A 12,912-nucleotide genomic window follows, 5' to 3' on the forward strand; every position below is an offset into this window, starting at 1 on the left:
AAGGAGGACGGACAAGCAAACAAGCCTTACAGACCAGCAATGAGAGCCGGCAGCCCGCGCAGCCCAAGCCCCTGCTGTTCTCAGCGTGTGTTCTCTGTGTGTGGAATTCTTGGGGAGGCTTCCAGAATAAGTCTCCCTGATGGGTGTGGGGAGAGGGGAGACGGGGGAGGGGGTGGACTCAGGCCTTTCTAGTCGGACAGCTTCATGGAGGGCATGGGAACCCCCAAGGTCACGGTTCTGGGCTATGTTGTCTAACCAGAGGCCCAGAGGAGGCTAGGCCCAGTGGACATGGTCCCCAAGGGACAGGAAGCTCAGTGAAAAATCTCCTGGTTTCTCCCTGAATGCCTCCACAATTGCTACTCTTGTTTAGTTTATTTTCTCTTTGTTTCCAGAACACAGGACAATCAAACACCCTAAGGCAGGGATCCCTATCTGTCCGAGTTGTTAGCATCAGCCTTATCTAGTTCCTCTACCCTGAATAAGGTGCTCTCCAAGTGGCCGTGGGGTGAATTCCTTCCATCAGGGGGCGCTGTCGTTGCTTTGTGTCAGGGAGAATTCCTCTAACAAGCCCAGCAGATTTGGTTTATTTTCTCCATCAGGAGGCTTCATCCTTGGTAGATCACCTGAGTTCTGTTTTTTATTGCTTAATAAAATATCTGAGCCCGGGTCCTTTGTAAAGCAGAGGAGATTTCTCCAGCTCATGGTTTTGCAGCTGAAAATCCAAGACCTGGCAGCCCCACTGACTCCCCCCCTGGTGAGGGCCTTGGTCTGCATCTCGCCAAGGCATCATGGGGTGGGAGTGTGTGCAGGGGGAGAAGGCAGTCATGTGGGGATACAGAAAGCCAGAGAAACTCAGGAGCTGTGCTGTGTGTGTGTGTGTGTGTGTGTGTGTTTTTTTTTTTTTTTACAGGCAGAGTGCACAGTGAGAGAGAAAGAGAGAAAGGTCTTCCTTTGCCGTTGGTTCACCCTCCAATGGCGCTGATCCCAAGGCAGGAGCCAGGTGCTTCTCCTGGTCTCTCATGGGGTGCAGGGCCCAAGCACCTGGGCCATCCTCCACTGCACTCCCGGGCCACAGCAGAGAGCTGGCCTGGAAGAGGGCAACCGGGACACAATCTGGCACCCCAACCGGGACTAGAACCCAGTGTGCCGGCGCCGCTAGGTGGAGGATTAGCCTAGTGAGCCACGGCACCGGCCCTGTTTTTGTTTTTCTAACATGAGGTGCAGAGAGAGAGAGAGAGAGAGAGAGAGAGAGAGAGAGAGAGAAAGCACTCTCATTCACTGGTTCACACACCCAAATGCTTGCAAAAGGATTTTGCACTCTGCCCTCAGAGGGTAGTGAGTTCCCAGGGTTTGTGCTGCCGTGGCGTCCAGGCTGCTCACCCCAGGAGCAGGGGCCCGGTTACCAGCCCTTCACCTGGTAGGACAGCTGGATGCAACCCACATGACTGACTCCACTGACCCCACTCCACACGGGCTGTGCACAGGGGCCGCGGTGCCCATCTGTCCTTCACAGCATGGCCTCCAGGAACCATGCCTGCTGGAGCTAAACCCTCCAATTAGATCGCCCCACGGGAAACCTGCTTGGAGAATGCCCTGGCCCAATGACAGCTTTGGTTCTCTCTCTCTCTCTCTCTCTCTCTCTCTCTCTCTCTGCAGTCCCTCCCTGCTAACCTTCTCACTGGCCATACAAGTCATGTTACCTTCCCCCTCTGGAATCTTTAAGTATAATAATAAAAAAGCCCTTGTTTCTGTTATTTCATGCGTTTCCTTCAGCTGCCTCCTCCGTCTGACCCGACAGATGCCCCCTGGCCCCACGAACAGAAGCCTTGTCCTGCTTGAGGCTCTCCCGGGGAGTGGCTGTCTTGGCTGATGGCCACTCTCCAAAAACAGACTTCCAGACCACGATAGCGGGCGAAGCTGGTGGACATTCAAATCTGCCACCCACCCCAGGCCAGCCTGTTTCCTGTTAGTAAATACGGGATGACACCTGTGTCGCGTTATTTTAGGGGATGAAATGACATACAATAATATGACTGGGCAATTCTCAGAGATAGGTGTTTGATTGTCCTGTATTCTGGAAACAAAGAGAAAATAAACTAAACAAGAGTAGCAATTCTGGAGACGCCAGACAAGAGGACTCGGGGCTTGAGGTGGCGAGAGATCTACCCTCGCGGGGCCGAAGGAGTCTGACACCCACTCCGAAGTTCCAGACCCAAGGGTGGGCTACGGCTCCAGGACCTTTCTGCCATGGTGTCTGAGAGTCCAGGGCAGGGGGGCACCTAAAGCCCAGCCCCACCCTGCCCCAAGGAGGACCTGCACCCCCTCAGCCCCTCAGCTTCCCTCATGCTCGCTAGAATGACGTCTCTTGGGAGGGGGGCAACTTGCAGCCCAAGTCACCCTTCTCAGAGACAGAGATGGTTTGAGAAGGGGCTGGCAGGTTGAGGCTGGCTGGCTGGCTAGCCTTGCTAATGTACAAGATAGTCCCCATGATGTGATAGAATCCATAAAGTGGTATATGGTTGTATGGGTGTTTGCCATGCCATTCTTTAAACTTTACTGCCTGCTTGGGGTGTTTTTGCCTTTTTTTTTTTTTTTGTAATAAAATATCAGGAAAGAGAGGGAAAAATTCTTTTTTTTTAAAGATTTATTTATTTGAAGGTCAGAGTTACACAGAGAAGAAGAGGCAGAGAGAGAGAGAGAGAGAGAGACAGAGAGAGAGAGGTCTTCCATGTGATGGTTCACTCTCCAGATGGGGGAACATCCATAGCGGTCCATCGGATTGGCTCAGTTCTGGCCATTGCGGCCATGTGGGGAGTGAAGCAGTGGATGAAGACTTCTCTGTCTCTCTCTCTCTCTCTCTCTCTCTCCCTTGCCACACTGAATAAATAAAATAAATTAATCAAAAGCTTCTGGTGACCATGCCTCAAGCTTCTCCTGCCCCTCCTGGCCTTGGCACTCAGCCAAGTGGACCCCACCTTGTCATCCGTAAGCTTTACGAGAGGGACAGACCCTGCCCAACACCTGATGCCAAGAGGTTGACCTTGTTTGCTCAGGAGGTGAGCTTCACTTGATAAAGAGTAGGAGGGGCCGGCGCCCCAGCTCACTAGGCTAATCCTCCACCTAGCGGCGCCGGCACACTGGGTTCTAGTCCCGGTTATCCCTCTTCCAGGCCAGCTCTCTGCTGTGGCCTGGGAGTGCAGTGGAGGAAGGCACAAGTGCTTGGGCCCTGCACCCCATGGGAGACCAGGAGAAGCACCTGGCTCCTGCCTTGGGATCAGCGACATTGGAGGGTGAACCAACGAAAAAGGAAAACATTTCTCTCTGTCTCTCTCTCACTGTCCACTCTGCCTGTCAAAAAAAAAAAAAAAAAAAAAAAAAAAAAAAAAAAAAAGGAGCAGGAGGGAGGGCTAGGAGCTGGTATAAAAGTTCTGGAAGGTTCTAAGGGGTTACCTTGCACCTGAAGCTCCCAGGTGAGAGGTGTTAGGGATTCCTGGGTCTGCCTTTGAGGGGGTGGGGATACAGATCTGATCTGGTCTGGGGAAGGGGATGCCTGGATTGAGTGGCAGGGAGTGTTAGTGAAGTGGGCACCTGGGTTGAAGCTATCTTGGGTACAGAGATGTGTCAGCTGTCAGTTGAAGGACTAGGAACCTGGGACACTCAGGTGACTGGGAAAGGCCAGGCGTGTGTCAGTGGACAAAGAATCGTGACAAAGATCCCATCTGCTGGTTCACTCCCCCACATGGCCGCAATGGCCAGAGCTGGGCCAATCTGAGCCAGGAGCCTGGAGCTTCTTCCAGGTCTCCCAAGGGGGTGCAGGGCCTCAAGTGCTTGGGCCATCTTCCACCGCCTTCCCAGGGCACTAGCAGAGAGCTGAACCTTGCTGGAGCAGACCAAGGAACACCAGGTCTGGAGGATGCACTGCAGGCTGTGGACAGTGCTGTGCACCTTGAGCCTGGGTCTGGCTAGGTGGGAGCTGAAGGGTCAGGCCACCCGGAGGCCAGAGGGAAAGGGGGAAACCTCCCCCTCTGCTCTCTTCTTCCCCCCTGCAGCCTCACGATGTGGACCTTCATGCTCCTGGGCCTTCTCTGTGCCTCGGCCTCTGCCAGTGCCAGTAAGTGAGCCGCTAGGACTCTGGTGGCAGGTGGCGGGAAGGGGCCCCTGCTCGCCGGGTGGCCAAGGCTTGCAGGGCTGACCCTGAGTGGTGGGAACTGGGAGGTCCTTGCCTCCAAGCCCCCCTTTCTTTCCACTGCAGTCCAGGCCAGGTCCTCCTCCTACAGTGGCGAGTACGGAAGTCCAGGAGGAGAGCCATTCTCCCACTCCGGCCTCCAGCTGGAAGGGCCCATCACAGCCATCCGTGTCCGGGTCAACAGCCGCTATATTGTGGGGTAAGGCTCTTCCGCGTTCCTCAAGCTCTTACTAGCTCAGGAAGTGCTCTTTCACTCTGGGCCACCTGTGCCTCAACCAACAGGTCCCTAGTGTGACACGCTATGGGGATAGCTGTGAGAGGACTCGGCTTCCAGAACCGTACCCTTTGGACTCCTCCCTCCCCGAATATGCCTGGTGGTGGCAAATCATTAATAACCACTAACTCTCAGGGGCCTGGAAGTCGACCAGCCCAGCCCACCCGCCTTCTGCGGTTTAAAGTTTCTTTCCAATATCCCTGCTGGGTGCCCTGCAACTTTGCTCAAGGCCTCTCTTGAGCAGTCCCCACTCCATTGCTAGTCGGAAAATTCTATCACGTGCAGAGCCAAAGTGTGTCCCCTGATCCTGGATCTGCCTCCTGGGACAGCAGGGACAAGCCTCTTCCCTCTCCCACAAGGGAGCCACTCAGCTGTTAGAAAATCCCTTTGCTTCCACAAGTGCGGGAATGGGGGAGGGGCATCGTAGGAGGCTGGACTCCAAATTCAAGGCCTGCCATGTGCTGTGTGTGGGCGACTCTGGGCAAGCTGCCTTCCTTCTCTGCACCTGCTGTCAGCCAGGCCAGGAGCTGAAGTTCTTTGTGTGGTCCTCCAGGGCTCACCCGGCCTACACTTTTGGGGCAACTAGCAGGGACTGCTCATGCTAGTGTCCAGTTTGGAGGACTCCACGTGCAGGTCAAAAGGTCCTGAACTCTGATGACCTAATCAGTGTCCCCGTTCCTGCCCTCCCACCCGTCCCAGTCTCCAGGTGCGCTATGGCCAGGTGTGGAGCGACTACGTGGGTGGCAAGCTGGGAGACCTGGAGGAGATCTTTCTGCACCCAGGGGAGTCGGTGATCCAGGTGTCTGGGTCATACAAAAAGTATCTGAAGACCCTGGACTTTTTTACCGATTATGGTCGCATCCTTTCCTTTGGGAGAGACACAGGCGTAATCTTCTATGCTGTCCCCTTGGACCTGGACGCCGTGCTCCGATTCATCAGTGGCCGAGCTGGCTTATTCATCAACGCCATTGGCCTGCACTGGGACAACTACCCCAGAAACTGCCCCAGCGACTGCTGAGCCCGCCTCCTCCGTGGCAGGGCCCCGTGGTGGGGTGTGACAACTCCCTGATCACCATTCCCATACAAATGGCTCAATAAAAGGACATGGCTAAAGCTGGTGTGCATGTGGGTGTGTGCAGGCGGGACCCACTCTTGGAGGGCGGTGTGACTCTCAGCTCTGGCTACCTGCTGCTAAGAGTGGGAGCACGAGGGAGACAGGTGTTGAGAATCCTGGGCTCTTCCGTACGTCGCAAGGAGAGGAGACGCTGGTTTGAACCAACTCTTTTCGGGGTTAGCTCTTGAGAATGTCTGTCCAAACAGGAGTTCTGAAGGGAAGGCTCAGCGGGGGCACACCGCCGAGCCCCAGGTGTGCCTCTCTGGCGCCCTCCCCCCTGAGAAGGGGCTGGCTTCTCTGACCAAAGGCTGTCCCCTCTCCCTGGAGCTCAGCTGCAGGTGGGTGGTCTGACCTCTGTCCTCCCATCTGTCCCAGATGCGATCTCCCTGCTGAAGTTTCGCCCCAGTTTGTGCTTAAGGACTCCACCCCATTCCCCAGGCCAGTTCTTCCTCGTCTTTACCCCTAACCTGGTGCTCTTGCTTAGCCCTCTGGGAACTGGCGCTCAGGCAGATGAGAAGCCCGTGGCTGAGACACACCCATGTCCCGTATTAGAGCGAGTGGGTTTCATTCCTGACTCCACCTTCCTGCTGACGTGGCTCCTGGGAGGCAGCAGGGACGGTTCAGGATGGTTCAAGTGCCACCCACACGGGAGAGCCGGTTGAGTTCTCCTCCAGCTTCTGCCCCCACTCCCACCTCTCTAACAAACAGAAAATAAAAACGGAGCCGGCGCCGTGGCTCATAGGCTAATGCTCCGCTTATGGCGCCGGCACACTGAGTTCTAGTCCTGGTCAGGGCGCCGGATTCTGTCCCGGTTGCCCCTCTTCCAGGCCAGCTCTCTGCTGTGGCCAGGGAGTCCAGTGGAGGATGGCCCAAGTGCTTGGGCCCTGCACCCCATGGGAGACCAGGAGAAGCACCTGGCTCCTGCCTTCGGATCAGTGCGGTACACCGACCGCAGTGCACCGGCCTCGGCTGCCATTGGAGGGTGAACCAATGGCAAAGGAAGACCTTTCTCTCTGTCTCTCTCTCTGAATGTCCACTCTGCCTGTCAAAAATAAAAAATAGAATTAAAAAAAAAATCGGAGAGTCTTTCCTTAGGGACCCACCATTTCAACAGTGTGAACTTGGCCAACACCACAGCCAAAGTGGAAATTCTGGGGCAGGCACGTAGTATGGTGGTTAAGTTGCCACTAGCGGCTGAGTCCCATATCTGAGTGCCTGGGTTCAAGGCCTGGCTCCACTTTCGTTTTTTAAGACTTTTTCAAAAAATGTATTTATTTGAGAGTTACAGAGAGGCAGAGGCAGAGCCAGTGGCAGAGAGAGAGAGAAAGATGTCTTCCATCTGCTGGTTCACTCCCAGATGGCTACAACGGCCAAAGCTGGGCCGATCTGAAGCCAGGAGCCAGGAGCTTCTTCTGGGTCTCCCACGTGGATACAGGGACCCAAGGACTTGGAGCATCTTCTACTGCTTTCCCAGGCCATAGCAGAGAGCTGGATCACAAGTGGAGCAGCCGGGACTTGAACCGGTGCCCATACAGAATGCCAGCACTGCAGGCGGCAGCTTTACCCACTACTCCACAGCCTGGCTCCACTTTTGAGTCCAGCTTCCTGTTAATGCCAACCATGTGGGAGGCCTGCATTGAGTTCTGGGCTCCTGGCTTCAGTCTGGCCCAGCATGCCTGTCGTGGGCATTTAGGGAGTGAACCAATGGATGGGACATCTCTGTCTGCCTTTCATAGAGCATGAAAATAAAGTTTTTACAAAAGTAAATTCCAAAGTAGAGACATTTTCATCTTTGATTGCCCCAAGTACAAGGGGTTAGTTAGAATTCAGGGGCAGCATTAGGATGGCTGGATAGAGTCAGTGAGGACATAAAGTGGCTTTGGGAAGAATTTCCAGGACTCTAAAATACTGGCAGTTTTAGGTTTTGGTGGTAGTGGTGGGCAGTAACATATTGCTTCCCATAGATTTCTTTGTGTCATAGGGAATGTCAAAGACATAATTCTTCCCAACTAGACAAAGAGAAGTTACAGACATGTAATTTTGTTAGAAAAAATTTTTAAAAACCCCAAGCACGATAAAAAGAAGCCCACCACTAGCATGTTTTTATAACAATTCCTTGGGCACCAGATGTTGCTGTGGATCCATTCTGAGAGGAGGATGGTGGTGGGGGCAAGAGGCGTGGAGTCACCACACAGACCCCAGGTGTGGGTGAAAGCAGTCCAGATGCCAGCAGCTGGAAGACTCATTTATTTCAGTTGGTACAGCAGCTTATAGAGCCAAAGCAGCCAATCTGGTCAAGGGGTGGTCTATGCCCTAACCAATCACAGCCTCTTGCCAGGCAGTTTCCAAAGCCATCCAATCACAGCCTGTTGCCAGGCAGTTTCCAAAGCCATCCAATCACAGCCTGTTGCCAGGCAGTTTCCAAAGCCATCCAATCACAGCCTGTTGCCAGGCAGTTTCCGTTGCCTGTGGCCACCTTGCATGGCCTTCTCATTCCACCACAAATTCCATCACAGAATATTATGACATTGGAATTCTTTTTGAGCTATAAATATCATAGATCTTACCCTTTTCAAGTGTGCAAGTGATTTTTAGTATATTTGTAAGGTTTGTAAAGCCTTCATCGCCAATTCCAGAATACCTAAGTAAACAAACAAACAAACAAACAAACAACAAAAAAAAACCTGAGGCCATGAGTTTTCTCCCCAGCCTCCCTTTAGCCCAGCAGAGTCATGTTCTCATGTGTGAACCTGAGGAAGAATTAAATCAGGCTGATAACAAAGCCATTGCCTTACATACTCATTTGTGGTGAGAACATTTACGATCTACTTTTAGCAATTCTGACGAAAGTCACCATTCCATGTGATCTATTGATCACTAAAGGCTGCCTCTTCCTTTCACCTGAAACTTTGTATGCTCTGATCAACATCTTGCCTCTCTCCATCCAGTGTTCCACCAAGCCTCTCATGACTACCGCTTTGTTTTTTTTTTTTTTTTTTGGTAAAGATTATTTATTTGAAAGGCAGAATGACAGAGAGAGGGAGAGACAGGGAGAGATCTTCCATCCACTGATTTACATCCCATACAGCTACAATTGCTGGGGCTGGTCCAGGCTGTAATCAGGAGCCTAGAATCTCATCTAGGCCTCTCATGTGGGTAGCAGGGACCCAAGCAGTTAGGCCACCCTCCACTGCTTCCCCAGGTGCATCAGCAGGAAGCTGGATCAGAACTGGAGCAGCTGGGACTCAGATCAGCCTCTGATACGGGAAGCCGCTTAGCCCACTGTGTCATTACTCTGGCCCCTGCTGACGGCCACCCTGCTCTCAAATTCTGAGTTGGTATTTCTTCGATTCTACACGTAAGTGGGATGTGGTATGTATTTGTCTCTCTGTGCCTGATTTCCCTTAGCATAGTGCCCTTCAGGTTCACCCCTAGGATTACAAAGGACAGCTTACTCAAAGGTCATCAGCACATAAATAGTGAAGTTCAAGTGCTACAGTGAAGTTCATGTGCTGGGTGTGGAAGAAGCCATTCAGGAAAGCAACAGGTATAGAAAAGGAGAAAGGCAGGACTAAGCGAACTGGGAAACACCAGTGTTGGTTGGTACAAAGAGGAGGCAGTTACAGAACTATAGAAGGGAGGTTAATGTTGTGGCACAGCAGGTTAAGGCACCACACTGCATCCCATACTGCAGTGCCCTTTGGAGTCCTGGCTACACTCCTTCTGGTCCAGCTCCCTGCCTCTGATAATGGCTCAAGTGATTGAGTTCCTGCTACCCATCTTGGATGGAGCTCCTGGCTCCTGGCTTTATGCTGGCCCAGCCCCAGCTGTTGTAGGCATCTGGGGAGTGAACCAATGGATGGAAGATCTCTCTCCTTCCCTCTGTCTGCACTCAAATCAATAAATAAAGAAAAAAAGAACTAGAGAATGGAGTGGTATGGGAGGCAAGGAGAAGGCAAGAGAGAAATTCCAAGAAGTGGCTGAGGCCATGATAATGGAGAAAAGGAAAGATCTCCGTTTCTTCCATGGTGGCTGTGAGGAGGTCATCCATTATCTTGACAAGCACAGCTTCAGTGGCCTGCAGGAATCGGCTGAAGCAGGCTGCAATTTGCTAAGGAATGAATGGGAGGTGAGGATTCACAGAGGCGAGGGCTATTTCAAGAAGTGTGTCTCTAGAAAGACAAAAATAAGCTGGTCGTCATAGCTCTGGGGACTGTGATGTTGCTGTGGATTCATTCTGAGAGTAGGAACAAGAGGCATGGAGTCACCACACAGACCCCAGGTGTCAGGTGAAAGCAAGCCAGAGGCGAGCAGATGGAACACTCATTTATTTCAGTTGGCACAGCAGCTTATAGAGCCAAGGCAGCCAATCTGGTCAAGGGGTGGTCTATGCCCTAACCAATCACAGCCTGCTGCCAGGCAGTTTCTAAAACCAAGCCATCCAATCATAGCCTGTTGTCAGTCAGGCTCCATTGTCATGTTGTTTCCGAAGCCATCCAATCACAGCCTGTTGCCAGGCAGTTTCCGTTGCCTGCGGCCATCTTGGCATGACCTTCTCTTTCCACCACATTTCTTCCTTTTCGTTTATTTTTGAGCAACAGGAGGCATGATTCTTGGCCAGACCATTGTTGACCCCGTTTCCATGTGGTCTCTGCACGTGGCTGTGCTTCTCTTAGGTTGTCTCCCAGAGGATCTTACCCATCTTTGACTAACCAGTGCTTAAAACGCGAGGCCACAGGAGTGCTTGCTCAGATAGGGAAAGGAATGAGGAACAATGGTAATCAGGAATGGCATGACCGCGCACAGGCTGTGGTCCGTTTGAGTGGCTGACCAGAGCTAGTGGGGTATAAAGCAGTAGCAGATGTGGCTGTAGGTACTTTCTCAGGGTAGGATGATAGGGCAGATGGATCCGCTAACAAGGCAGACTCTCAGTCTTGTTCAGCTGGTTCTGGTTGGCTGAGAGTTGCAGGCTTGATGTTTCTGGCTGGTACCCAAATGGGCTGTCCCGCATTCTCTGGAAAGACACAAGCATATCCTCGCCGCTAGGTTAGCAGAAGCCTTTTTACAGGCGTTGGAATCCAGGGCCTGAATTCTGTGTTCACTTCGAGATTAACGGCAAACATGTGGGTGGGATGGGGTCTAGCAGCTGTCCTGAGAGCCTGGGTGCCTGGGGACTGCCACAAACGTGGGGATCCTCACTGGGTGCGGATGGGATGACCTCGCGTTGGTTACTGCTTCGCGGTCATCTAAGTTCATCCCATGGATATTTGGGGGTGGCTGACTAGGCATTGCTGCGTTGTTTGCTACATTGTCGTTTTCACTGTTGGAGCTCTCTCTCCCTAAGTTTCAACTGTTGCCTGTGAGGCAGCAGCCTGAAGTGACAGGCTCTTATCACTCACAGACTCACTATATTTCTCCTGTGCTTACTGGGGGACATCCTTGATTCATTAGGTCAAGGCCGTATGCCCACACGGTGTCTCCGGAGCGTCACCTCTCTCGAGTGAGGGACAATGACATGCTTCCGAATTCTGGCATGATCAGTCCTTATGTGAATTCGCCGGGCGAACCGACAGTAAAAGGAGGAGCTGAGAAGCGGCGTTAGGCTTCTGGGTGGTGTGTGCCTGCCTAACCTGGGGTGACTTAGACCGAGGACAAGGACAAGGAAAGGGGTGAAGGAGCGGGTCCACAGGAACACCTGTCCTATTTTATACACAGAAGTGTTCAGCCTGATTCTAGAATCACAGACAAAAGCCAGTTAGGATCTTTTCGATTAAACTTGTTGTATTTAGTCTTTGACAGGTGAAGGAGGCTCAGTCCCACCATGGGGTCTGGATTGCACAAAGACTCGAAAAGAGGGCAAAGGCTGCTTTGTTGTTTTCAGGCCACACAGGAGGGGAGGATAAGGCAGCACCCAGTGACTTGGAAGCCATGGCCTCCCTTTTCTGCTGTCACTTTTGCAAAATCCTGAGAAGAACTCCCTGGAACTCCTTGTCACACGTGACAAGTTCACGTTGCTCTGAGCTAGGTAGCTCCGCTGCCCTCTTGGTCAAAACACAACCTGTGTTGCTGGTCCTTTGAGAGAGGAGCTGTGTCATTGGCTCAAAGGAGGCAGGATCATGTGACGGTTCCAAGCTGCTTCCCCCATGGTGTGGGGGTGCAGGGGGGCATTTTATAGATGACGTAGCAGACAGCTGGTGTGTGGAGATGCAGGTTGGGCAAGTTCTCATTGGAGGAGCTTGGAAACAGGCTAGCATGGCACTGGCTCCTGCATACAGCTGCTTTGCCAAGCAAAAAGCTGAAAAGGCAGAAGACCTTTGGACTTCCATAGCCTGTAGCACTGGGGCTGGTGAAGTTTAAGGCAACTCCTTGACATTTTCAGGGGCAGTAGGCCGGGCCCCTGGGTGAAATGGAAAACGGGGGGCAGGGGTTCGGGGCAACAGATTAAGCCACCGCTTGGGATGCCTGCATCCCACATCAGAGTTCCCGGTTGGACTCCCAGCTGCTCCACTTCCACTCCAGCTCCCCTAATGCATCCTGGGAGGCAGCATATGATGAACAAGTGCTTGGGCCCTGCTGCTCATGTGGGAGCCCAGATAGAGTCCCTGGCTTGTGGCTTCAGCCTGGCCTAGGCCTGGCTGTGCGGGCACGTGGAGAGCGAAACCGTGGATGGAAGATCCCCATCTCTCTCTCTCTCCCTGTCACTCTACCTTTCAAGGAGAAGAAAATAAACACGTTTTAAAATTGCCAAAGAGAGGACCGGCATTGTGGCACAGCGGGTTAAACTGCCTACCTGCTACACCAGCATCCTATAAATTTTTTTATTTAATTTTTACTTTTACTATTTTTAGAGGAAGATTTTATTTAATGAATATAAATTTCAAAAGTAGAACTTTTGGATTCTAGCAGTGCATCCTGTAAGTTGAAGTGCTGGTTCGAGTCCTAGCTACCTGCTTCCCATCTAATTCCCTCGAACACGCCTCGGAAGGTAGCAGACAAGGGAACAAATATTTGGGACCCTGTCACCCATGTCTGAGACCCTAAGAGAGAGGCCTGGCTCCTGGCTTTGGGCTGTCCCATCCTCAATGTGGTGGCCATTAAAAATATATTTATGTCTTATTTGAAAGAGTGGCAGAGAGAAAAGAGAGAAAGAGAGAAAGATCTTCCATTCCTGGCTTCACTTCCCAGATGACCACAACGGACAGGCCTGGACCAGGCCAAAGCCAGGATCCAGGAGCTTCATCCGGGTCTCCCACATGGGAGCTGGGGTCCAGGCACTTGGGCCATTCTCTGCCTCTTTCCCAGGCGCATTAGTAGGGAGCTGGGTTGGAAATGGAGCAG

General features: G+C 52.4%; 1 protein-coding gene across 1 annotated transcript; it reads left to right on the forward strand.

Annotated features, from left to right (window-relative positions):
- The first annotated feature begins 4,056 nt into the window (after positions 1 to 4,056).
- Positions 4,057 to 5,478, forward strand: LOC138847018 (zymogen granule membrane protein 16-like). Its single transcript, XM_070064549.2, has 3 exons — positions 4,057 to 4,111; positions 4,253 to 4,385; positions 5,160 to 5,478. The coding sequence occupies exons 1-3, from the start codon at positions 4,057 to 4,059 to the stop codon at positions 5,476 to 5,478; spliced, it is 507 nt and encodes a 168-aa protein (XP_069920650.2).
- The last annotated feature ends 7,434 nt before the right edge of the window (positions 5,479 to 12,912 follow it).

Source organism: Oryctolagus cuniculus, chromosome 19, assembly GCF_051225735.1.
Source record: "Oryctolagus cuniculus isolate XC-2025 breed Fujian yellow rabbit chromosome 19, ASM5122573v1, whole genome shotgun sequence".
NCBI lineage: Eukaryota > Metazoa > Chordata > Mammalia > Lagomorpha > Leporidae > Oryctolagus > Oryctolagus cuniculus.